The following is a 26,192-nucleotide window of genomic DNA, read 5'->3' as shown; positions in this document are numbered from 1 at the left end:
TTAGCTGTGTAGTGTATCACGAAACTCAAAAAAAATGGTGTGAAGAAAATCTAGTGTCACTGATGGCTGTTGGCTTAGGATCAGTCCTCAAGCAGAAAAAGGAAAAGAAAAAAAATATTGGCATAAAATATTACATTGCCACCAATACTCATTAGAACCCTTTAAATTAACCTTCAAAACGTTGCAAAATCCTAAACAAAATTAACTCAAGAAAACTGCCAAAGATTCTGAACGCCTCAGGAAACAAGCAGGAGCTGATTACCCGCATCGAGGTAAAGAATCATGGTTTTAAAAATTTACGGCTCCAAAAATTCCTGCATTGTAAAGTCATTTTAATAAGGTGGCAGTGTCCAGTGACCAGAATATTCTCAGTCTGGAAAATATTCATGATTAAATAACGCAGTGCTGCTGCAGCATCAATTGATGTGCTCTGGATGAAAGAAAGGTACAACACCACTAATTAGCTGCCAGGCTTGGAATCAGCTGCTAGACACTCAAGGATTATGTCACTGATGAGACTCATCAGGTAACTCTGTTAAAAATTAAGTTGGGAAGCTCTTAACGGCCCGCACAGGGCACACAACATAAAAGGTCCAGACCAAGTTATATAAAACAAAAGTTTTATTCAGACTGTGGCTGGACATAGAGGTACAGGGGAATCGTGGCAAATAAACAAAAGAGTGGGAGCATTCACGAACCAGCCAGCAGTTGGCCGTCGGATTCGGGCTGCTCCCCTCGCCCTGCCTCGCCGGATCATTCACCCTACAACCAAAAACCGGAAAACCTCGGCTTGGCCAACGATCCCCAGACCTAACAACACAAAAGGAAAGTTAACCAACAAGAAAACACATTGAAGGAGCAGGAGCGAGGCTTGGAGACACGCCACCAACCAGGAGCTCTCCCAACTTCCTCGCTGCCCTGGTGGGTGGGGCTTGTTCCCTTTAAACACTCGCCAGCCAATCAACTGCAAGAAGAAAACAGCAATTAAACAGGGATTCATTCACAATAGTGACAGGCGCCCGTCACAGAAGCTACAAACTGGCTGAATGCTGTTAAAAAAAACAATACAATTTTATAACATTTAATCTTAAACTATTGTGTTAATACTATGACACAACAGTACTTTTAGTAAAGTTTAATACATTGTAAAAATCTTACACCAACCTGGGTAGTACAGTAAGCCCTTATAGTTTAAAACATTTATTGCATTATAATTACATTATTCAAAATGTCTTTGTTATAACAACTTGACATTAACATAGAGAAAAATTTTATTTTTTACGACAACCTGACATTAACCAAAACTCATCATCTGTTATAACAATCACATTTAATAATAATAATGTAAGCCAAACATTGATGCAATTTTTTGTTCCCAACACTGCATAATTACAATATTAATGTAAAAGCGAAAGATAATAAAGGAATAGATTATGCAATCATTTGTAAAACATTTAGCATGATTACTGTGATTAAAATGATAGTGATACTACATGCAAAAGTATCACTACGAAAATACATTTTAGTTCCATTTTATAGAACAAAATCAGCAAACAACTTCAGGACTGATGGCACGTCACACTTTAAGCTGGAAAAGAAGAAAAAAACCCCTACATGTTACATTTAAGAACAATTGCAGTCAAATATTTTTTACACACTGACAATATTTTCAACTATTCATATTGACAGTCTTACTTCAATAAGATTGTCGATATGTTTTGGTTTGATGTTGTAATATTTTTACCTTGATTAGCTGCAATATACTCTCTCTCAGCCCGGTCACCTGGGAGAGAATAAGGTAGTGATGAAAGTTAAGTAATAACCTGAGGTCAGTGTGACTCAAAGTGTGTTCTGTGTTTACTGGGCTGGTAGTAGTCATAGAGGGCGATCACTGCTGGTTTGAGGTTCTGCACAGGGATCTGCTGTAGGAGAACCAGGCTGTGGTTCACCGGTACCCCCTTTGTAAGCTAAAAACAAGACCAAAACAGGAATTTAACCCAATGACAAATTCATCTGTCATCATGTCTTGTTCTGAGCTGCTGACTGGTCTCACCTCTGGTAAGTACACCACAACATGGCCGTCCTTGTGTTCAACCCGATCCACCAGCTGAGCTCCTTCAAGCTGTGAGGAGAAAACATTCAGCAGCCTTATTATTATCTCTGTGAACTCAGGTCAGGTATTCTATCAGCACCAGGTTTAGGTTAAAGTCACTGCTTTAACTCACATTCTTCAAAGACTGAGGGTCAGGGATAAATCCTGAGAGAAAGGCGATATCCAGGATCACCATGTTAGTACTGGCATCTTTTCCATTGTACCTGGAAGACAACAATCATTATGCTGGTCGAGTTAATTTATCTATTTACACAAAAAAATTCTACAGTCGCAAATCCCTTAGATCATGAACCATATATGCCTATTTCTAATAAATGCACATAATTGTTTAATTATAGTCTTGAACATTATATTATCATTATTGTTAATCTTATTTCTGTGTTTTTTTTTAGATATTATTTTGCTGTTACACTGTGATTTCCCCTTTGAATAAAGACTGTTTTTATTCCAATGTATTCATAATATTATTTAAGTGCATTAATCACTTACTGGGACAGGAGGCTCAGAGTGACTTTAGGCATTTTGCCAGAGGAGTCAGATTGTGGTTTTACCTCCAAACTCAGAGTGGAGGCGTCAGTAGGAGGTGGGGTGTTGTACCGCAGAGAAATCTGAGGAGCAGGTAGCCAAGAAAGGTTGGTTACTTTAGAGAATAAAACAAGAAAAACAATCATTTCTTCAGGTCATATTTGCAAAATGTTGACTGTCTTTTACCATTTAAAATAAAATCTAATCAGACAAAAGCCAATAGTTAAATCTATTGAATACAAAGTGTTTTGCAGAAGTGTTCACATCTCTTGAAATCTTTCATACAAACACAAGCGTCAATGTAATTTATGAGCATTCTATGTGAGACAAAGAAAATGGCCTCCGTCCAACTTGACTTGAGCTACTTCGCACAGAAACTTGAGTAAAATGCTCAAAGTCTAGGTTTGAAAAACTGAAAGAAGGTGGTTTCAATCAGGAGGTTGAATTCAAACACACACCACTTGTCAGATTGTTCTCTTTCACAGTCATGTGCTGCTTTGTGTTGGTCTGTCATGATGCGTTCATTGACCTGCACCGAGGCACATGCAGTCCCCGTCACCTCCAGGCTGTACTTTCCTGTTACATTCTGCAGCATCTTCTCCTGGTACAGCAGTTTGTTGTCTGGGTTCACATCAAACGTCAGCTGACCGTTGGGAGTCTGAACTGTCACTGTGCTGGAACCTTCAGGGCTGAACACCAGACTGGAGTAGAGAGACAGAGCCTGAAGAGCCACCACCGTGTCCTACAACACACAACGTACAAGATGTCCCACCAGAACCATGACAGGAAATAAACACAAAAACATACAGTGAATTTTTGTCTGGTAACAGAATCTAAGCAAAACATGTACCGTTATGTCCAAAATGGGTCAACACATTCAGTTATCAGTTTCAGCAAGGCATTACATACTTCTAAATATTCTGTAAAATGCTTGTATACATCAGCAAAATATGTCAAATTCTGTCACACAAAGTAAAAAAAGGCCTTTGCATCAAGATAAAATCTGATTGTTACACCTGAGTGGAGGAGAAGCCACCATATTGGTTCTGTTGGGTCGTCAGCCACCTAAAAATGCCTGAGGCGTAAACCAGGTCTTCAGCAGTGGGGGAGGAAGAGAGTTTGGCCAGCAGCACATAGGAGCTGATTTCCACAGACAGAGAGGCAGATGTTTCTGCTGCTGTCTGAGACCAGTGGATGGAGCTCCCTAATAAACAGTCACCCACAAACAAGAAGCATTAATGAAGACATGGCTATGAACTCTGAATCATTCCCACCAGAACTCACCTTGTTTTATTGCGACTGAGTCGAGGTGCTGCAGGAGGTGATTTCTGGTCTCCATGTCTCCAGCCAGAGTGAAGACGTACGCCAGCAGAGCTGTAGTGTAGGTGTTGCTGAAGGTATTGATGGACTCTCTGAGGCAGGACAGACTCTTCCTGACAACAAGGTCCTTTAACAGAATACAAGAACATAGAAATATTTTCAGGTTTAAAGCAACAAGTTATTTTTTGAGGCACAGTTACAATCTTCATCTTCTAGAACCTACACTGTGACATGTGGTGTTTGTAGCACTGGCAGTACTTCACTCCACTCTAGTGGTATTTGGAAGAAATGTAGATTTTTTTTTAGTTACATTTTAAGCTAGATTGAAGTGCAGGTATATTTACAAGTAAAAATTTAAAGTCTCGAATGACTGTAATAAACATTTTCTCAAGTCTGTGTTGTCATATCTGCATTGCTTTATGTAATTTTGATAATTTATTGTTTAAAATTCTCGACATTACAAAACAACTTCAGAAACCCAAAGACATATAAAAAAAAGCTTAGCCTAATTTCATGTTATAGACAGAAATAAAGATATAAATAAAGATTATAAATTTCATAAATAAGTGATTTTAATTGTAATATTATAAATGACAGACTAAAAGTAGTCAAATAAATTTAGGTTCTTTTAGGATTTATTGACTTACATTTGTGGATATTTTCATTTCCAAAAAGGCAGCAGTGATGTAAGCACTAAGTGTGACTTCATCTGACACCCCTCCCTGTGGAGACGAAGCATCACAAAGAGCATGATATTTATTAGTGGATGTTCAAAATACAGGGAAAGAAGCTGTAAAGAAATAAGTTTTTGTTGCAGCAACAACTTTAAAAATAAATTTAACTGTTATTTAAGCAGAACTTGTACCTCTTCAAGTTGGAGGTTTATTTATGGTGTCAAATACACCTGGGAATAACTGACATACCTTCATACTTTTGTGAAAGAGTTTTCCTGACTGTTCAAAACAGCCACTGCTACGTTGTTTTTGTTCCAGCCAAATCTTTGATTGGTCAATCTTTGTTGAGTCGATGTAGACGAAAGATTGAGCTTTGTAAAAAGATCTCAGGACAAAAGCTGTCAGCCTATTAAAGAACAAGATAAGTCAGCATGTACAGAGTAAAGACAGATTCTAGATTTGGAAACTAGATAAAAACCAATAAAAGTAACAGAAAACATGGTGATGGGTCAGTGATGTTCTCACCAGGTGATTCCAGGTCCTGTCCCAAACGTGCTATAAGCACCTTCAATGTCTTTGTAGTTCAGCTGTCTCTGGTAGCCTAAAGAACAGAAATGTGATGAGATGTACAAAATCAGGTTTACCAGCCAAACCTTGGACATACAAGGAGCAAAGTAGCTTCATTCTGATTCTAGAGATGTAGATCGACTCTTTGCTCTCATGGAGCTGTTGAGGGGGTCATAATTGGGTTTATTTTCAGAGTAGGTTAGACCCCAACCCTCGGAGGACCCATGCAGGAACTGACACTCTTGTAATATTAACTGATGAATGAATTTGGGCATCCTAAATATTTGATTCCACTAGCAACATTAGTGGTTCTCAAACTTTTTCTCCTGCGCCCCCCCAGTGGTTTCTAAACATTTTCTGGGCCCCCCTGTCCTTCTCTCTGTCCCTGCCCCTTGGGGGGGGGGGTTCGACTTATTTGGGAGCAAAATTAATGTATGTAGCTGAACATAGACAACAACATCGGTAGCCTACAGGCTACTTGTTAAGCTTAAGCTTAATATTAGCTAGCTAGTCATCCTTTAGCTAACATTACCTGCATCCAACAGCTTTACTCAACTCAGTCGGTCAGTTTGGGGGAAAAACTGTGAAAAGTTCTTTGCGTTTTGCTGCCATGATTATAACACACCTGCGTAGCTCTGCACAGCAGTAGCAGGTCTCCTTCACTTCCGCACAGGTGTAAACCCAGCGCGTCGTAGCGCTCATGTTGCGTTTAAAGGCGGCTCGGAAAAACAGGTTACCAACGGATTAAACAGTTTTAACTGCTGATAAAAGTGACAGAGGACACAGATATGGGAAGTGTGGAAGCCCCTACTGTATCAAATTTACAGGGGAATAACAGAGAGTTGGCCGTTCTAAGGTAAAAACCCAGCGCATACAGCGTTCATGGTTTTTTTTGTTTGTTTGTTGTTGTTTTTTTTCATTCAAACGGCTTCCCGCGCCCCCCCTGCAATGGCACGGCGCCCCCCCCTAAGGGGCGCGCCCCACAGTTTGGGAACCTCTGAGCTACATTATTAGACTTGCCACTGGTTAAGAAGTTAGAAGCCTTTTCCTTAATGGCTGGGGTCAGCTGCTGTGAACTTTGTAGATATTCTAGAATATAGATGTTTGGTGCCAGAAGAGCCATGTTCTGCTCCCCACATCCATAGGGCATCCGCAGCAGGTCATCAATGTTCTTCAGAGCGCGGCCCATAATGTCACCTGTACAGAAACCCACACTCATTTAAACATAACACTGACCTGACTTTAAGAAATGACAGCATTCGTTAAATTAGCTCACCAATCTCATGAAATACCTTGTGCTTTAGATTTCTATCACTTTACACTGACAGTAATCTACATGTAAGTGAGTTTTTTCTGCTTGGGACAAACCGGTTCAGTTTGGATGAGCCACAGTTGGAGACACTAATATTCCTACATATTAGCTTAACATTATTTCGAAAATATATTGTAAAATAAACTCAGAAGTTTTTAAGAAATATTCTGGAAAACAATTTTCTAAACTAAGTTTACCCAGCACCGACACCGTCACACTGGCCGATCCCTCGATCACATTGTCAGGGAGGCGTATCTCTGTTTCTTCTGTCAAAGCTTTATCTGTGCAGACAGAAACAACTATATTAAATAACCTAGATAGAAGTGAAAACAAACACGCCATTAGTCATAAATAGAAAAAAATAGAAAAACAAACAGAAAGACACACTGACCTTTGGGAAACACCAGCCAGTTGTAAGTCTTTGATATTTCAATTCCTTCAGCCTGAGTGAGAGAGACATGAGGAAAACTTCAAGATGAGTTCCAGTTTTAGTTTTATTTACTGAAATTATTTTCAAATCTGGTAAAATGCCAAAAATTGTTCCAATGTCATTTAATGGTTCTCTTATTTAATGCCACCAACCTTAACGTTGAGAGAACGTGTGACAACGTCAACACGTCCTCTTTCAGGAACGTTCACAATCTCATTGCCACAAGAAATGTGGGAAGGAACAGCCTCAGCAGTCACAGTCACGTTCACAACTCCTGAAAAACATCATTAGAGATCAAATGTTCAGCTGCTGTAACTTCTAAAGGATCACAAAATGAAGTTGGAGGAGCATGGGAGAAAATTAATGTCCTATGTTTGAATTGTGATCAGTTCTTTCAGCCAGTCACTGGTTAGTAATGTGATCCTCACCTAAGACGGTGGGATTCATGGTCCAGCTGAGGGTCTTCTGCTCGTTGGCACAGAGACAGGATGTGTACTGGTTCCCAGAGAGGGGGGTGAGGCTGTAATCTGAGGAGGGGGCGGCGGTCACTCTAACCTATTCAAGAGAAATATATTGTTTAAATTTTTTCTACAACCAGAGAATCAGAGTTTAACATGTTTTAAAACTGACTCATACTGATTCATACTGTAAATATCTTATTATAATCCAGATACATTTTACACAGTTTGAAAAACCCATAACTTTTAGAGTAATTTCATAAGTACTTCAAATATTTCAGTAATGTACGCAAAATTATTTAAACAATTAAGCCAATTGATTTTAGACATGATAAAGTGATGGAACTTACCTGTTCATCAAACAAAGGAAGCTTTTGCATTATTTAAATTTATGACAATGTATTTTTATTTATTTATTATTCATTAGTATTTATTAATTTATTTTTTATTTCTCTTCTTCCTGTTTATTTTTTGTCTTTTCACAGTCGTAGAGGAAGCATTATTCAATAATTTTCTTCCATTTGTTTTGACTTAAGGGAAATTACCATGATGCATTTAGTCAGGTAGTTGAAGACGGTTGCCTTCAGCTCAAAGTTCTCCCCCCGGATGATGGAGTAGGGCAGGGTGAGCTCCAGGAAGAAAGGCTGGAAGACAGTGAGATTCTGACGAGGAGCCAAACCAAAACCTTGAGGGGACAAACAGAAAGTCTCCGTCTCCCAGGTGGTGATGGTGTCTGGGACAGTGAAGGACACATTCTTGGTTCCAGAAGATCTGGATCAACAGACACAATCTGTCAATTCATGAAACACAATTTAGTAGACTAAGGATGTGAAAAACAAAAACACATTGTTGAGTAAGTAACTATTTCAAGCTTTGTTAAATGATGAAACTACAATGTGTGATTTAGTAATTATAGATCTGGGTGATGTTAGGAAAATAAATTTAAAATATGCTAGTTTTAAAACTTAACATGTCTTGATTGAAATAGCCTAATTATAGTTTTCAGATTAATAACATATTCTGCCCTATTGACCTTTATGTTACAGCAGATGGTTTGCTAAGATCTATTTGAACTGCCCTTTTTCTGTGTGGGAAAACAATCAGGAGAAGCTCCAGCTTTTAAACTAATCTGTGATGAGCCTTAAAACAGCAGGAGTTCAGGAGAAGTTCTGCTCTCACTTTGTTTAAACAAAGGGGACAAATGGCCTTTGATCTTGGAAACAAATTGAAGGGAGTTTATAACTTTAAAGAGGGTGACAGACAGCTCCTGGTTGGATGAGCAAAGATACACCTTATTTGAATAAATTAAAAGACAAGAATACACCTTTACTATAAAACTTTCTACACAGGAATAACAAATTAGATTTTGCTCTTGCAATTCTCCTAAGAAATAATTTCTTCTTTACCTACCTACCTACCTACCTACCTACCTTCCTTCCTTCCTTCCTTCCTTCCTCCCTCCCTCCCTTTCCTTCCTTCCTTCCTTCCTTCCTTCCCATTTGTCTCAAGTAAATGAATGTATGTCTCTGTTGTTCTGCAGTTTCTGTTGTAATTTCATACATTGTCTTCTATTGGATTGAACTCTGAAATTCTCTGACGTCTACACTCATTGTTGTTTTCTGTGTGGCTTCACTTCGGCCCTGGGATCCATGAGAAGAAGATAGAGCCAGAGATTTTACAAAAATATATTGTAACCTAAAATCTTCTTCAACAGTGAACAAAAGTCAGATGTGGGATTCTCAAAGTGCCACGTCTATATTATTATCATGTCAGAATAGAAATGCAGAGCAGAATTCAAACATGGCAGATTTTTTGTGACGGAGGAGCCGTCACCAGCTGGGACTTATGAGTCCATGTCAACATGAGCACACACATAAATAAAACTACACAATTGCTTCTGTTCCAGCTTAAACTGACGTGGTTCATCCTGGGTGCACACGAGGTGTTCCTGCCTCAGTTAGCATCCATCCTAACCTGTTTTCACTTCCAAACGTGTTACTGGTTTTGTTTTCAAGCAGGGTTTTTTCCGGGTGTGGCGCCAGGAGTCAGGTGATGACGTAGTGACGTCATCGGAACATACCGAGTGTTCTCAATTAAATTGATTATTATATTCTTGATTACAAGTTTGTTTTCTTCTTCTTCTTCTTCTTCTTCTTCTTCTTCTTCTTCTTATTATTATTATTATTATTTTGTACCCTTTAAGAGTTTATTTGGATTAGAAGTAATTGTTTTGTTTGCATGGTTGGTCTTTCTGTGGGCGGAGCCTGTGGCTTTAAAATCAGGGCTCTGCGCCACAGGGAGGCAGTCTGTGGCTAGACTCCTGCCATGTCACAGTGAAGGTGATGGACTCTTTCCTTGAAGGTACTGCTGTCTGTTTTGTTTTGACCTATCTGGACGTCCTTGTATATATTTTTGCACCTGCCATCTTTGTCCACTTGAAGAGCTAAATAAATTTCACCAAAGTGAAATCTGGCCTTGGGCAGTCATATTTCTGTTTGTCCAAGTCATATGAGAACCCCGTCACATTTTTGTTTACAAATTTAATTTCTGAAATATGATTTATTGATCATGTCTGAGAAAAAGACATATTGATAACAGCAAATTTTGTTCAGAGCCTAAAAGTGCACATAGATTAAACAAATACATAAAAATAAATAATAGAGTAAAAGTAGCTAAATAAATTTTTGTTTTCAGGACTTAATGATCCGCCTTGCTTACCCAGTTTCTACCAAGTCCCATATCCAAGATTCAGGAAAAAAGGTGCGAACTGTCTTTGTGGGTTCTAAGATGTCTTCAGTTTCACCTTCATCATCTTTATCTTGAAAGTTTGATGGTACTAAACTGATTTCATCAAATTCCAGGCCACTCACTGATATTTCCACTTGCAAGGTTCATTGAATGAAAACCAGAACAAAGACAGAAAAGAAAGAGGAGATTAAACAAGACGAGGATGCAATAATGACAGAATTACTTTTTCCTAATATCTGTCATGTCACTCTTAACAAACAACAAAGTTGCCATGCATGCATACCATATTCCAAACCTGACTTAGTAGACAACATTTTAGAACATAAAAATTCAGTAAACAGGTTTGTTGCCATCTTCAGTCCCACTTTCTTCATATCCTGCCACACACAGCATAAAAAGGTGAGTTAAAAAAGCTTTCATGTAAAATGGGCTGTTCATTTTTAAGCAACACAGGGACAGCAATATGCACATCAATAGTTCCTTATTAGAACATAAAAGTTCCCAAAGAAGAATATTTTCTCTTTGGACTCACGGGTAAACAATCCGTAGATTCCACAATGTCAGATGGTATTTTTGACACTTTTCTGACAGGCAGCAAACGAAATATCTGAAAAAGAAACACGTTTCAAAGTAATAATCTAGAAACAGATGTTCGCTGAGCAGTTTCAATATGGAAAAATACATTTAAAGCATTCCCTTTCATCATGTTCATCTGAAAGATGGAAGAAAAAGCCTCCTAATATTTAGGAGTTACCTTCTCTGCATCCAGAGTCTTTCCAGGCTCCTTGATGAGGACACTCTGATCGATGGCACTGACACCGCATAGAGAGTCAGGCTGAGCCGTCAGCTGCAGGTTGGTCTCCTCTCCTGGAACAGCTGATGATGAAGAAAACTCCAGAGAGACCTGAGAACGAGCAGAAGAAGAAGAACAATGGCTGTTGTGTTTTTAATTAAGATATTTTATTTTTAATTAAGATATTTTATTTTTAATTGGAAGATACCAAAAGTCATCACAGTCATTTGTTCTTATTATATTTAATAATTTTCTCTCTCCAGTCTCTCCTTATGTGCTCCCTCTCTTATGCAAATATTTGACACAAATAGAAGAAAACATGACATAAATAGTTTGACATGACTAAGAAGCTTCAAAATCAAGAAAATAAAAACACACACATATATACATATACACACTCTCCTATATGTACATATGCACTTGTAATGTATACATACATAAATACATGTAACCTTGTGGTCGTTTATAAATTTGTGATTTATAATGAAATTCACATTAACGTCATGTTGATATAGTGACTTGTTCAAGCCAAACTAAACGGATCACCAAGAGAGTTCTCCTTCAGACATTTTTGGTATCGTCATAAATCTGTGAGTCTTTTCACAGATTCATCTAAATCCATACTTACCTTATGGTTAAAGCATTTCTCAGTGGAGAAGTCAGTACTTTGACTGATCACGTTCTTGCTGGGTAGGACAGCGTAAACCATAATCTGGACTTCTGGAGCCAAGTCTGGAGACACGTTGAGCTTAAAGGACACCTCACCTTCATTCTCTGAAAAATCAGTCCAAATGTTATCCTTGAATTGTCGTCATTGAAACTGAATATTTATAATACCATCAAGTATTTCTTGGCTGTACAAATCTAAAACTTGGTAATGTTGATATTCCATTTATTCACCTGATTTATTTTCCAGCTCAACCAGTATTCGTCCTTGACTGGCAATAGCTCCTCTGGATAAAACCTGTGAAGTTATAGAAGAAAACAAAACAAAACAAAAAAACTTTTTTACAGTATTTCCTCACTAACTGTAGATCTATCCATCTAACCATTCATTGTGCCCTAGTTGTTGCAATGACATTTCTTTCACTTTTTTAGTTACTACTATGGGTGTGTTTTAAATTCTGATCTGATCAATAATCTAGAATATTAATGTTTTATTTTCCATGAACATATGTGTACTGTGACACATTATACAGGTCATTTTTAATTTATCACTTCTAATGGATGGTTTAAGCACAATTTCTCTACTGGCTAATTTCTAAACCTTGACTTAGTCGCTAAGCATACAACTCTGTATGTGTGATTTCTTCTTCTGAAAACAGAAACAATCTGTGTTTTATTTTGTGATACGACTCACCAGGTAAATGAAATCCACAGAGCCTGGAGATTCCTGCACCAAAGTGTACTCAATAAAGATCTCTGTTTCTTTGTCACAGGGAAGTATTGTCTTGCTTTTTATATTCAGGGAGCTGGTTGTTGAAGGTTGAGACTCACTAATAGTGTGAGATGCTATCGGAATATGAGGAACTTTATATGTAGGGTAGGATAGTGATGGTAAGGGGCTAACCTGTTAAAAGAAAAAAAAAAAAGACAAAGAGCTGATTAAGTAAGATTTCATTTATTCTAGTTTCTTTTGTTCAGTTCACACAATCTGTAGCCTGGCCATCGACTTCCTATTCAGCTTCGCTCGACAAACATTGCTCCTTCTTTGACTCTCCCCTTGACTCGGATTGTCTCCGGTCGATTTGTGACCGGGCCAAACAGAAGTAGTAGTTGTGAACAATATTGTTGAATTTCTGTGCTGTTTTAGATTTGAGTGTAGTTTTAGCAGAGGAAGAGAAGGAAGTTGTACGTTTGAGCATTCAGTCAGATATTAAATTAACATTAGCAGCAACCTGGTTCAGATCGGATGAGGATGATTGTTTGCACCATAGGCAGTTTCTGATTAGGTTCTTTGCATAGAATTGGCACATTACATACATTATGGGACAACTTTAGCAATTGGGTAACGTTTAAAACCTCAACACAAGCCTTGCCTCCAGGAAGAAATGGTTTCTCAACAGCAGAGAGCCTGGACCCTCTGTATGAATCAAAGTGTAGTGCAAATGGGCTGGTTTTTACCAGGCTACACAGAATGGAGCCTTTTGGTCCATTTACTTAAATATGTCAACATATGACACACTGAGTTAAGTCTACAGCTGTGATTTACTTACACGAAGAAAAATATCTCCTCTCAATGCATCAGTTCTGAGAGAGAATGAGGCAAAACCATGGATGTCAGTTGTCAGTTTCGGAAGAACGCGTGGATGCCGATTATAATTTTTAAACAGGTACAAAGACTGGTGTGACATGGGTGTGTCATTGTAGTGAACAGCTTTGACCTGTTGAAAGTACAATACTGTGTCACTTAAGCTGTGCTTTAATTAGGTGCCAAAAAACAAAGAAATCACAGTGTTACTCTTACCTTAACCTCCACCACTGAGCCTTGATCATAAACATTTGGAACATCAACAAAAGACAGTTTTCCAATAACATATGAGATTTGAATTTGCTTCACTTGTGAGAGTGATGTACCTAAATATGAAAAGCTACCATGTAATAACAGACATGCCTTGCATAATAATATCAACACGAATACAAACTCTTCAATGAGAATAAAGGCACTGTGCAAACAAGACTTACCTGTTCCTTCCTCTTCCACTGTGGCAGTGACATCAAGTTTATGTTCTAATCTTCGTTGACCGCCTCTTGTGAAAATTGACATTTGGAATTCAAAAGTACTACATCCTGTTTTGTCTGCCTATAAGAAAAAAACAAAAGATCATCATATATTTTAAAACATGACTTGATGATATGAACATTTATCAGGAGAAATGACTTTTTCCTCATGATTTCTAAAAGCCAGCAAATGGTAGAAACAGATACAAGCAAAAAACTGAAGGTTCTTTGTAGAAAACCAAGATAAAGACAAAACACGGTTGTAGTTCCTTTCTGATTTTATTAATCAGTGATTGTAAATTACTGTAAGCAAGGCATTCGAAAATAATTACTGACCTAACAGGACTTTAGTAGTAAGTTTGAGTAACAAGAACAAAAACCTATAATCAGCCATACCTTCTGTGTCTGAATGTCACAAGGAGTTTGTCTCCTCCGACTCTTGTAATCAACAAAAGGTCGGCACATTTTCACAGTAACACTTCCTGGCACAGGCTGTCCGTATGTGTACCTGGTTAAATTAGAACAGATTAAAAAGTCATCCCCAGAAGAATCATTTCAGATTATTTCATTTTAAGATTTGGATTCCGTCTCTATAAAACATTAGTCAGGGATCAATGCTTACTTACTTTCCACACACTTTAGCTTCAATTCCTTCCTGCCCAACAGTGACTTCTTCTTTTACATTTATTGTTACATCAAATTTGGGCAGAACTAGAGAAAAATACAAGACATTTACATCTAATCCAAAATGGACAGATCTCTCTGGGATTGACTAGAAAACTTACCATACTTCTCCACTTTAAAGTTGTGCTGTATTTTATTTTCTCCTGCTGACACAATGATTTTGTAGGATCCTTCCTGGGCCTCAGAGTTTAAGGGGTAGGAGAGCTGCAGTATTTTGCTGTTGGATGTTTCATTGAGCCATTGTCCAATCCTGTTGTTGTTGGGATCCTGTTGAAGAAAATAAATAAAAAATAAAAACTGGGCCATATGTTTAATAAGTTTAAAATCATATGAAATTGGAACAAAATTAATATTTCCATTAATGGAAACCAATGGCTCACTTTCACTGCTCACTGAATGAAGTGCTGCCTTCATTCAGTGAGTATAATCTTAAAGTATAATCTTGTGTTCGTCCATTAAATATAAAAACTAGACTAAGAGTTTAAGACAATTTAGATTTCTTACCTCAAGTTTGATGATGGTATACTGTTGGATTAAAAAGGAAAAATGTAATCTTTTAATAGATTTTTGGGGTCATTAAAAATAATGGTGTTCTAGAAAAAAAACAGATTTTCTACAGGTTTCTAAAGTAAAATTTACTGGACTGATATAAATAATTTGTGACAATAATTTCATTCACTTTAACGAGATGTTTATGATGATACCACCTTAAAGCTCTTCACAAGATCCACAGGTTCAGTATGCATCAGAAATATAAAATCAGATTAAGTGAATCATATAGAGAGATGGAAATTCTATTAAATATTTCCTAATTTGATCCCAATTATAAAACACAACCAAACACAATCAAAGTAAATTAATCCAGCCAATGGTTTAAAAGCCTAATTGATTGAGCGACAATCTATATTTCATTGTGCTTCAACTTTTTAAGCTTACAAGATTTGAGTTGTCACAGCATCAGCAACAAAATGTTAAAGTATAAACAAATTTGCTTTACAGGCATTGTTTGCACAATTGATTTGATTTTTTTTGGTTAGAGATAATATGCACTCTATTTAGTAATGACTTTTCATGGTCAATCTTGTGTTCTGCTCCAAATGTCAGTGTAAATGATATATTTACAAAGTATTCAGCCCCAATGATATCAGTTTAAAAATAAAAAGGAGAACTCACCAGTTGGCTGGCTGGTCTAAACTTTGTGTCCATTGTGACCACTCTGAAACGTACTGAGAGAGTACATGAAGATTTCACCTATTAGCAACTGAATGTCTCATTTATAACAAAATCAAAAAGCAAATCCATCTAACAGAGTTTTTATTTTAGAGGAGTTCCCCATTACCTGTCTGTCCAGGGAGGTAGATCGGTTTGTCTGTTTGGATGAAGGTCATGGGTTGGTAGGCTTTGATTAGGACTTTCCTGACTTCTTCTGAGTAAAATGTGTTTCCTCGTACCTGCACCTCCAATTTCTGAACCTCTTCATTTTTTACTAAAGGAACCTAAAATAAATCAACAATTGTAATATAACAAACAAAACAAAACAACATCTGTGAAACCATGAACCATGGGTATATTTCTGCAGTTTGTTAATAAAGTTCACATCTGTAAAACTGCATTCAAAACTATTTCATTGAAGGTCAAGTAGATTCAAAACCATCTTAAAAGTCGACCTGGAACTGGATGCATTCATGAAACTCCTCACTAGACGTCTTCTCGTAAAGAATCGTATTTTTTTCTCCTGACTTCAAAGTGACGGTCATGGTCAGAGTCCCAATGGGCTCAAGGAGACTGGCACAGAATTTGGTCTGAGCTCCAGCTTCAAGGACAGCAGGAATGGTCACCATGTAATATCTACAGACAGATTCACACAGACAGCTGTTATCTGACTGGTCTGAACTCTCATGGGACAAATCCACAGACCTGAATTCACTCGATTCATTTACAAATTATGGTAAATATTCCAGAACTTTTATGTAAACTTACGGTTTGGTCATTGCAGCTCCAATCATGTATAAGTAGAGACACAGTGTCCATGTCGACATCTGGTTCCTAGAACGATGCATGACTGACTGGCAGGATCCTCTGAGTAAAGAGCTGCAAATAACAACTGCATCCCACCTTCACTTACACAGTACAGACCTCCCACTCATCATGTGTTTGAGTTACAGGAAATAAAGCATTTACAATTGTTTTTTTTTTTTTTTTTTTTTTTTTGCAAATAGATACTTGCCTTAATCCCCAAACTAAACATGAGATAACAGACTTTCAACATCGTTGTACCCTTGCAGCGGAGGCCAGCTCATCAGGATTTTATGAATTTCACCAGTGACGTATGAAGATTTACAGAGTTAACGTTGTAATGTCTTTTACTCTTGTGTTGCAGGAAAAAAAATACAGTTTTCTTTTGTGAAACTGAAGCAAAATAAAGTTTGTAAGACAACAAACTATCTTCCAGTAAGCACTTTCCCCCCTATATTTACTGGGTAAAAGTCAAGATCATGTTAGTTAGGTCTCTCATGAGACAGAAAACGGCTATCAAATACTCACCCAGTGTCAACTTGTTTTTAATTTAGTCTCATATGGTTTTATGTTCTGCTATTTCCATGTAATAAATTGAATGTCTGTTTAATATTTGAAGGCAAATTACTCTATAATTTAAGCAAAATAGCTATGATAAATTATGAATAAGTTTCCTTATAACAAAATTTTTTAAAAATAACTATGTAATTAAGAAATTTAAAAAGTTTTGTTATAAATAATACACATACCTTATTTGCTAAAATATTACAATAAAAATGTTGCATCTTTCTACTGAATGCCAAAAACAAAATGTAAAGTTATTGACCTCTAAAGCTTTTCTGAAGTATTTCACACAGCTTTGTCCCATATGACACAATAGCACAGTCATAGCACTGAGAAACATTTTCAGGTTTCATTTTACTTTAATATATTATCCATTATGATTTAGTTGCATATGAACACGAAAAATACAATAAACAAACAGAAAAAATATTTTTAGCTGTGTAGTATATCAAAAAACATTTAAAAAATAATGTGAAGAAAATCTGGTATCACTGATGCCTGTAGGCTTAGGATCAGTCCTCAAGCTGAAAAAGAACAAGTATTAGAATATATTATTACATCACCACCAATACTAATTAGAGCCCTTTAAATTAACCTTCAAAATTTAGAAAAATCCTAAACAAATTTAACTCAAGAAAATTGCCAAAGATTCTGAATCTAACACCTCAGAAAACAACAAGCAGAAGCTGGTTACCAGCATCAAGGTAAAGAATCATGGTTTTAAAAAGTTATGGTTCCAAAACTTGCATCACGCTATTCCTACACTGTAAAGTCCTTTTAATAAGGTGCCAGAGTGTCCAGTGACCAGAATACGCTCAGCCTGGAAAATATTATGCATTTTATTATGTCACTGATCAGACTCATCAGGTAACTCTGTTAAAAATTAAGTTGGAAAGCTAACATCTGGTTGAAAAAAATATAAAATCTTATCAAATCTTATTTTAAGATATTGCGTTAACACTGTAGGACTGTACTACTTTTACTAAAGTTTATTATACTGTCAGAATGTTACACCAACCTGAATAGTATCTTAAGCTCTTTTATTTTAAAACTGTTTATTTGATGTTCATTAAGAAAAAGAAAAATTATATATTATAAGTATTTCTCCAACCTCATTGGGCAGGAGTTAGGTGACCTGTATTGACAAGACTATTGATGCCCTAACGTTTTATTTTCTGTAATAATACATGCTTCTTTTATTGTACCCACAGGTGACTTTCCAGTCTCAATATTACTAAGCATAATGCTGTGACTAAGTGCCTTTCAGTAACAATAAAACGTTGAAGTTATTGATTATGGGTTGCTTAATAGACATGGTGCACTTCTTACCTTGATTAGCCACAATGTATTCCCTCTCAGCACGGTCAGCTACAAGGGAAAGATACATATATATATATATATAGTAAATATGTTTTCATTTCTCAAAGTTTGTAATGTGTTTTCTGTAAGAGGAATTACTGGGCTGGTAGTAGTCATAGATGATGATCACTGCTGGTTTGAGGTTCTGCACAGGGATCTGCTGTAGGAGAACCAAGCTGTAGTTCACTGGTGCCCCCTTTGTAAGCTAAAATCAAGACCAAAACAGAAATTTAACTCAGCGACCAATTCATCTGTCATCACGTCTTGTTATGAGCTGCTGACTGGTCTCACCTCTTGTAAGTACACCACAACATGGCCGTCCTTGTGTTCAACCCGATCTACCAGCTGAGCTCCTTCAAGCTGTGAGAAGAAAACATTCAGCAGCCTTATTATTATCACTGTGAACTCAGGTCAGGTATTCTATCGACACCAGGTTTAGGTTAAAGTCACTGCTTTAACTCACATTCTTCAAAGACTGTGGGTCAGGGATAAATCCTGAGAGAAAGGCGATATCCAGGATCACCATGTTAGTACTGGCAGCTTCTCCATTGTACCTGGAACACAACAATAAATATGTCTTTGAAAGTGTAGAAATGTCTGCTATGCAGCCACAAGATCTGATTGATGGTCTGTTTCTGGTTTTTATGACCTACTGGGACACGAGCCTCAGGGTGACTTTGTGGGGTCTGTGAGACGAGTCGTACTCTTGTAAAACCTCCAGATTCATTGTGGTGGCATTAGGAGGAGGTGGGATGTTGTAGTGTTGAGAAATCTGAATAACATTGGCAGAAGAAAGTTTATTAATTATTACAAAGTAAACTGCTGCACATTTCACATTTTCCAGACTTTTCAGGGACAGAAATATGATCTATGAACCATATTTACTTGTTAATTGTGACAGTTTTGGCTTCATTGCCCACACATTTAAAATTTTACAACAATATTTTAAATTTAAAGATGCTTGGTATGAGGGAATGCTGCAAGTCAATGACTCAATGCTTCCTTAGATAGAAACATTTTAATCTCAATGTACCTATAGGTGCAATTTGTTGTAAATCAATTGAACTGAATTAAAAATTACTTATCTTGATTTTAGTGAAAACAATATAACTTTCCTTCATAATGAGGATGCTGTGACTGACCTGTACCGAGGCACATGCAGTCCCCGTCACTTCCAGGCTGTACTTTCCTGTTACATTCTGCAGCATCTTCTCCTGGTACAGCAGTTTGTTGTGTGGGTTCACATCAAACATCAGCTGACCGCCGGGAGTCTGAACTGTCACTTTGCTGGAACCTTCAGGGCTGAACACCAGACTGGAGTAGAGGGACAGAGCCTGAAGAGCCACCACCGTGTCCTACAACACACAACGTACAAAATGACAGTACAATCAGGTGTCGGCTCAGAAGCACATGAGTTCTGATATTATCAAGTAGTTTTTATAGGCCATATGTAAAATACCGTCTTTAGAGGCCTTTCCAAATGCAACATTTTTGCTGAGCTTAAATCTTATTGTTGTCACATGTCACTGATCTACCAGTCTTGCTCATCCAACACTGGGCAGAAAATTAGAACTCAGCAAAGTTACGTGTTGTGGAAAAACTCTAATCTTGACCTTTCTACTTTGACTTACTTATCTGTTTATTTTAAATCAGGATGTGAAAGTAGACAGTTGTGAGATGTGTTTTCTCCCTTTATATGTTGCTGATGTTGTATAAAGAGGAAGCGAAAGTGTGTTTCATGCTAACAAAGATATAAAAAGCATGTCTGTATTGTGCAAGCTCTGTCTCAGTCTCTGAGAGTCTTCAGGATGCTGCCTCAGCTTCTTGAATAAATTAGTACAATGGCAAAGATGCATCTTCTGTCAAAATTATTGACTCTGTCCTATTTGAATAAATTTTCCCTGTCATTGAATAGGAAAATGTCCATAACAACAGAGAAGTAGGATTTAGTATTACAATATAATAAACAGCCCACTATTTAAATTTTTCTTAACTTTTGGGACTGTGTTGTCAATAAATGGCACCCTTGCTTTCTTTATTGTGTTAGTTTCTTTTTGTCTGAAGAAGAAGATGTGAAATAAATAAAAGAAGAAAAAATCTATGAGGGAGAGGTGCAATACTGGGTAATTTGGTATAGACTCCAAACCAACCAAATACAGGGCCTGTGTTAATTACATAGATACCAATACATTTTGTCATTCATGTTTTATATATCAACACCTTCAGGTGTTTTTCTGTTTGTCTTGGAATATTTTGATAAAACCTAGGATCAAATTTGAACAAATTTTATAACTGCCTACAAAATACTTTAACATAGTAACATGATAAACAGGAAAATAAAAAAGAGCCTCTTTTCCAAAGTAAATGAAGTCAAATAATAATTTGAAAGCAAATCAAAATAAAATATTTTTGAGACACTACAATACAAAAAGAAAATACAATTGTATAACACCAAGACAGATACTGAAACTAAAGTATTGATCCAATATTGATACTAACACAGTATCCTTGATATTTTTGATCAATTTGTCCACCTTTAATGTTCAGCACGAGACAATAAGTACAACCAAGAACCTGGTGAAAAAGAACCAAATTAGTTACAATTTGCTTATTCTGCTCATGCAAGATGAAAAAGATGCACCTCCTAAATAAACCTTTATAGCGAGTCTGAATAGATACTGTGATAAAAGACTATGTTTTGGCCCGCTGGAAGTACTAGGTCGCTTGGAAAATATCCAAAAACCAATAATATGGATAATGACACATTCTACATGTTCTGTTTTCCCAGAGTAAGAATCTCATTATCTTTGGAACATGTAAATTCTTACAGTTTGAGGTAAAGCAGTGTTGACCTTACAATACCTGAGTGGAGGAGAATCCTCCATAATAGTTTTGCTGAGTTGTCAGCCACCAAACAATTGCTGAAGTGTAACCCAGGTCTTCAGCGGTGAGGGAGGAAGAGAGTTTGGCCAGCAGCACATAGGAGCTGATTTCCACAGACAGAGAGGCTGATGTCTCTATTGCTGTCTGAGACCAGTGGATGAAACTTCCTAAAGCCAAACATCCACAAACAACATGATTGAAGAGTTGTTCACTGTAATTAATTGATAATTCGCTTCCAATAAAAACCTGACTTACCATGTTTGATGGCAACTGAGTCGAGGTGCTGCAGGAGGTGATTTCTTGTTTCCATGTCTCCAGCCAGAGTGAAGACGTACGCCAGCAGAGCTGTAGTGTAGGTGTTGCTGAAGGTATTGATGGACTCTCTGAGGCACGACAGGCTCTGTTTCACCACATGATCCTTTGACAAAACAAAATAAATGTCCTCCATAAACACAGTTATCACTTTTCTTTTCAAGTATTCTCTAAATTGCTCAAATATCATCAATATATTACCATACAAACATAAGTCATCTATGTAAATAAATATTACCATTGGTTTTGTAAAAATGACAACAGATCAGATGGTGATCAAATTATTAATCCCTGGGACATTATGAGTGGCCATGCACCCAGAAATTGTTGACCAGAAATCACTTTTATGACTTTGACGAAGAAATAATTTTTCTGTTTTCTTTTATAATTTAGAACATTGTCATGTCAGTAATTTTTTCTAACCTCACAAATAATAAGTACCAAATCCTAAAACAATAAAATTCTTCTTTTAATTGCTGTCAAACACTAACACTTTTTAAAAAATTTGATTTAAGACGACGCTTCAGTCTCCTTTCCAGTCGGAATAAAGACGTTAGTTTGAATCTAAAGCTGTTAGAAGTATGTTAAAATTTGGCCTTGATGTTTTATTTGAACCTTTTAGTATAATTTGACACAATGTGGATTGGAAAAAAAAATCCTCAGCAATTTCAATCTCAATCATTTCTGTTATCTTGTAACATATTTTGGTTAAATTTTAATCAGGATAATTTTACAAATAAAATAAAATACTATCTACTTATAATCAAATAGGTAAATCTTAATTATAGGATTTTTTATTTTTATCACAGGTCGGGATTTGACATCCATAAACGTACAAGATGTAAAGTAAAAGAACAAAGAATTTTTCAAATTTACTTACATTGGAGGACATTTTCATTTCCAAAAAAGCAGCAGTTATGTAAGCACTTAATGTAACTTCATCAGATACACCACCCTGTGGAGATAAAGTATCACAAGGATTATGTTATCACAGGATAGTCACCATTCAAAGGTAAGCAAATGTGGTAGTTTTACAGAGCCTGCATGTTTTTAAGCAACAGCTCCATACATCTGGCTTGGAAAATTAACTTTGGTTTCAGTATTTAGTTCTTTTCTGATTACATTTCTTTTTTACAATTACGCTTTAGCATGAAACATGAAAGTTCATAACATCTGGACTATATTATCCAACAACTATTGCACCCCAAATCTTCATATGCATTATTGACAAAGCTGACACCAATTTTGTGATGATATATTCATCAGCAGTATGTTCTAGGCATTAAAACTTAAAATAGCTGTGAATTCTATCACAATAATAAACATTTTTCAATCTAAAGGACTTAACTGAAAAAGTTGTGAGTAGTTACTAACATTTTTGGTTATCAGTTCATTTCTCATGCCACTTTCTCCTTTGAAAGCTTCAACATAACATTTTGGGACAAGGTTAAACATCCTAAATCTGTTCTTGTTCCATGTCACTGTGTCTGCAGCTAATTGTTCCTGGACTTTTAACATACTTTCATTCTGTTGTTAAAGAGCTTTCCTGACTGCTGAAAGCAGCCGGTGTCACGTTGCTTTTGTTTCAACCAAGTCTTTGACTGATCAAGTATTTCTGGGTCGATGTAGACAAAAGATTGAGCTTTGGAGAACGATCTCAGAACAAAAGCAGTCAGCCTGCAAAAACGGAAGAAAAGAAATATAGTATTTACTGGTGGCATGATTAGAAATATTGGTATAAAACAAAAAATATATATTTTTTCTGAATTTATACAGTATTAATGAATACACAAGTTAACAAAAAATATTAAGAAATTTAAAAAAAAAATCTTCATTTAAGGAGCATGTTTATGTTGATAAAATACTCAGGAGGAGATTCCTCACTTTCCTTAGGTGTCACTTTAATGACTTGTTCCGTGTAAATGGCGTGATTTGATTAGTGTCAGAGTGTGTTCAGATTGGTTCATGGTGTTCTCACCAGGTGTTTCCTGGTCCTGATCCAAATGTGCTATAAGCACCTTCACTGTCTTTGTAGTTCAGCTGTCTCTGGTAGCCTGTAGAACAGAAACAAATTTACACATGTAAAATATGAAGACGTCATATTTTACATGTCTGTATATTTGAGGAGAAAACAAAGGTACCTATTCATTTTTTGCTTTAAGGTTTTTAGTACTAGGATTTTGTACAAAGTTTTGAATTTCATTTTATATTTGTTAACTGTGCTCAGTTCAATTTCATATTAAGATTTAGAATATGCAGGTAAAAGAAAGATCTCATTGGTTTGACTCAGCAGAGGTGTCGGACATAATCCAGCTATAAGTCAATTTTTGACAGCTAACAGAAGGCTAAAGGTGAATAACAGGTAGAAAGTAAAACATCAGATTCACTCGTGTTACTGTAATGGGATAGATTTGAGATTTGAGATCACAGGGGCATCAGCTCCATTTGGGTTGAGCAGACGCCCGCTGCTGGCTGTGTTGGACAAATATTTACTGCTGGACTGAGCAGACTAATATCCAGAAATGAGAGATGACATGCAGCAAGACATGGTGGTGCAGACTGAGCCGACAAATGAAGTGAAGCATTGACCATATATGCAAACATTTTAGGGTTGGTAAAATACAACTTGTACTTGTGCATCATTTTTAAATGTTTTTTTTTATATATTTTTTTAAGGAAAAATATACTTGGCCCACATCTCACCATAACACAAGACATTTACCGACTTACCGCTGGTTAAGAAGCTGAACGCCTTTTCCTTAATAGCTGGGGTGAGCTGCTGTGAATTTTGTAGATATTCAAGGATGTAGATGTTGGGAGCCAGTAGGGCCATGTTCTGCTCCCCACATCCATATGGCATCTGCAGCAGGCCATCCAGGTTCTGCAGGGCGCGGCCCATAATGTCACCTGTGCAAAAATATACAAACAAAGCTCCCTCACTTGACTGACTATGACATTTCTGTATTTAACTGAGTGAAAAATAAAACAGCAGATTTAAAAACATGTAAAGGTGCTTATGGTAGAACAGCAGTACGTGTGTTTAGTGAATAAAGCAGTTTACCCAGGACAGAGACAGCAACACGGCTCGATCCATCAATCACATTTTGAGGCAGCTGTAGCTCTGCTTCCTCAGTCAGAGCTTCTCCTGAGTTTACACAAAAAAAATCATCATTTATGAGTGATAAACCTTAACAGAAGGCCAGTTTTAAAACAAAGTAATCATAGACCTGGTCAGTGAATCATGAATGTTTCTTATCTTGTCATTGATACACAACTAATACTGGAATATTGAAAGCTCCAGCATTAGATGTAAGGCAGATCTAAAGTTGAAGAAATGAAAGGAATTTTGTGACATAAAGTCCTTTCATGTCTTTGTGCATTTGGATCAAGGATGTTGAATTCACAGTGTTCTGCTGTCAGGGTAAAACACTCACAGAATATTAATATTAATGATTTTTCATGGTCAATCTTGTGTTCTGCTCCAAATGTCAGTGTAAATGATATATTTACAAAGTATTCAGCTCCAATGATATCAGTTTAAAAATAAAAAGGAGAACTCACCAGTTGGCTGGCTGGTCTAAACTTTGTGTCCATTGTGACCACTCTGAAACGTACTGAGAGAGTACATGAAGATTTCACCTATTAGCAGCTGATTGTCTCATTTATAACAAAATCAAAAAGCAAATCCATCTAAACAGAGTTTTTATTTTAGAGGAGTTCCCCATTACCTGTCTGTCCAGGCAGGTAGATCGGTTTGTCTGTTTGGATGAAGGTCATGGGTTGGTAGGCTTTGATTAGGACTTTCCTGACTTCTTCTGAGTAAAATGTGTTTCCTCGTACCTGCACCTCCAATTTCTGAACCTCTTCATTTTTTACTAAAGGAACCTAAAATAAATCAATAATTGTAATATAACAAAGAAAACAAAACAAAACAAAACAAAACAAAACATCTGTGAAACCATGAACCATGGATATATTTCTGCAGTTTGTATGGGCTAATAAAGTTCACATCTGTAAAACTGCATTCAAAACTATTTCTTTAAAGTCAAGAAGATTAAAAACCATCTTAAAAGTCGACCTGGAACTGAATGCATTCATGAAACTCCTCACTAGACGTCTTCTCGTAAAGAGTCGTATTTTTTTCTCCTGACTTCAAAGTGACGGTCATGGTCAGAGTCTCATTGGGCTCAAGGAGACTGGCACAGAATTTGGTCTGAGCTCCAGCTTCAAGGACAGCAGGAATGGTCACCATGTAATATCTACAGACAGATTCACACAGACAGCTGTTATCTGACTGGTCTGAACTCTCATGGGACAAATCCACAGACCTGAATTCACTCCATACATTGAAAAACAAATTCTGGTAAATACAGTACTTCCAGACATTTTTGTAAACTTACGGATTGGCCATGTTAGCTCCAATCATGCATAAGAACACGCACAGTGTCCATGTCGACATCTGGTTCCTAGAACGACCCATGACTGACTGGTGGGATCCTCTGAGTAAAGAGCTGCAAATAACAAGGACTGCATCCCACCTTCACTCACACAGTACAAACCTCCCAATCATCATGTGTTTGAGTTACAGAAAATAAATCATTTACAATTGTATACAGTTTACAGATATGTACCTTGATCCCCAAACTAAACATGAGATAACACGCTTTCAACATCATTTTACCCTCGCAGCGGTTACCTTCTCATTAGGATTTT

The 26,192-nt window shown here is 36.8% G+C and overlaps 2 protein-coding genes across 2 annotated transcripts; both read right to left on the bottom strand.

The window, feature by feature from the left end:
• Positions 1–1,120: 1,120 nt before the first annotated feature.
• On the bottom strand, positions 1,121–16,222 carry LOC148155771 (alpha-2-macroglobulin-like). Its single transcript, XM_088011694.1, has 35 exons — positions 16,013–16,222; positions 15,685–15,841; positions 15,519–15,571; positions 14,850–14,870; positions 14,447–14,612; positions 14,288–14,372; positions 14,058–14,169; positions 13,626–13,743; positions 13,408–13,517; positions 13,157–13,324; positions 12,301–12,510; positions 11,841–11,904; positions 11,569–11,714; positions 10,902–11,051; positions 10,680–10,754; positions 10,431–10,524; positions 10,118–10,280; positions 7,945–8,170; positions 7,370–7,496; positions 7,094–7,215; positions 6,903–6,954; positions 6,709–6,792; positions 6,220–6,396; positions 5,158–5,233; positions 4,882–5,038; positions 4,606–4,680; positions 3,923–4,085; positions 3,655–3,842; positions 3,168–3,380; positions 2,603–2,721; positions 2,226–2,316; positions 2,054–2,122; positions 1,862–1,967; positions 1,745–1,783; positions 1,121–1,588 (listed from the first exon to the last, which is right to left on the bottom strand). Exons 1-35 carry the CDS (start codon positions 16,184–16,186, stop codon positions 1,584–1,586), a joined length of 4,155 nt encoding a protein of 1,384 aa, XP_087867820.1. The 5' UTR covers positions 16,187–16,222; the 3' UTR covers positions 1,121–1,583.
• Positions 16,223–16,528: 306 nt separating this feature from the next.
• On the bottom strand, positions 16,529–26,165 carry LOC148155770 (alpha-2-macroglobulin-like). Its single transcript, XM_088012114.1, has 18 exons — positions 25,880–26,165; positions 25,558–25,738; positions 25,208–25,364; positions 25,034–25,093; positions 24,541–24,666; positions 24,210–24,386; positions 23,458–23,533; positions 23,000–23,156; positions 22,360–22,434; positions 21,423–21,585; positions 21,147–21,334; positions 19,427–19,639; positions 18,938–19,056; positions 18,748–18,838; positions 18,576–18,644; positions 18,384–18,489; positions 18,255–18,293; positions 16,529–17,449 (listed from the first exon to the last, which is right to left on the bottom strand). Exons 1-18 carry the CDS (start codon positions 25,957–25,959, stop codon positions 17,445–17,447), a joined length of 2,082 nt encoding a protein of 693 aa, XP_087868240.1. The 5' UTR covers positions 25,960–26,165; the 3' UTR covers positions 16,529–17,444.
• Positions 26,166–26,192: the final 27 nt, after the last annotated feature.

Source organism: Poecilia mexicana, unplaced genomic scaffold, assembly GCF_051168715.1.
Source record: "Poecilia mexicana isolate PSO_F unplaced genomic scaffold, ASM5116871v1 scaffold_13, whole genome shotgun sequence".
NCBI lineage: Eukaryota > Metazoa > Chordata > Actinopteri > Cyprinodontiformes > Poeciliidae > Poecilia > Poecilia mexicana.
The sequence above is the reverse complement of the archived record's forward strand: the minus strand, read 5'-3'. Positions and strand labels throughout refer to the sequence as shown.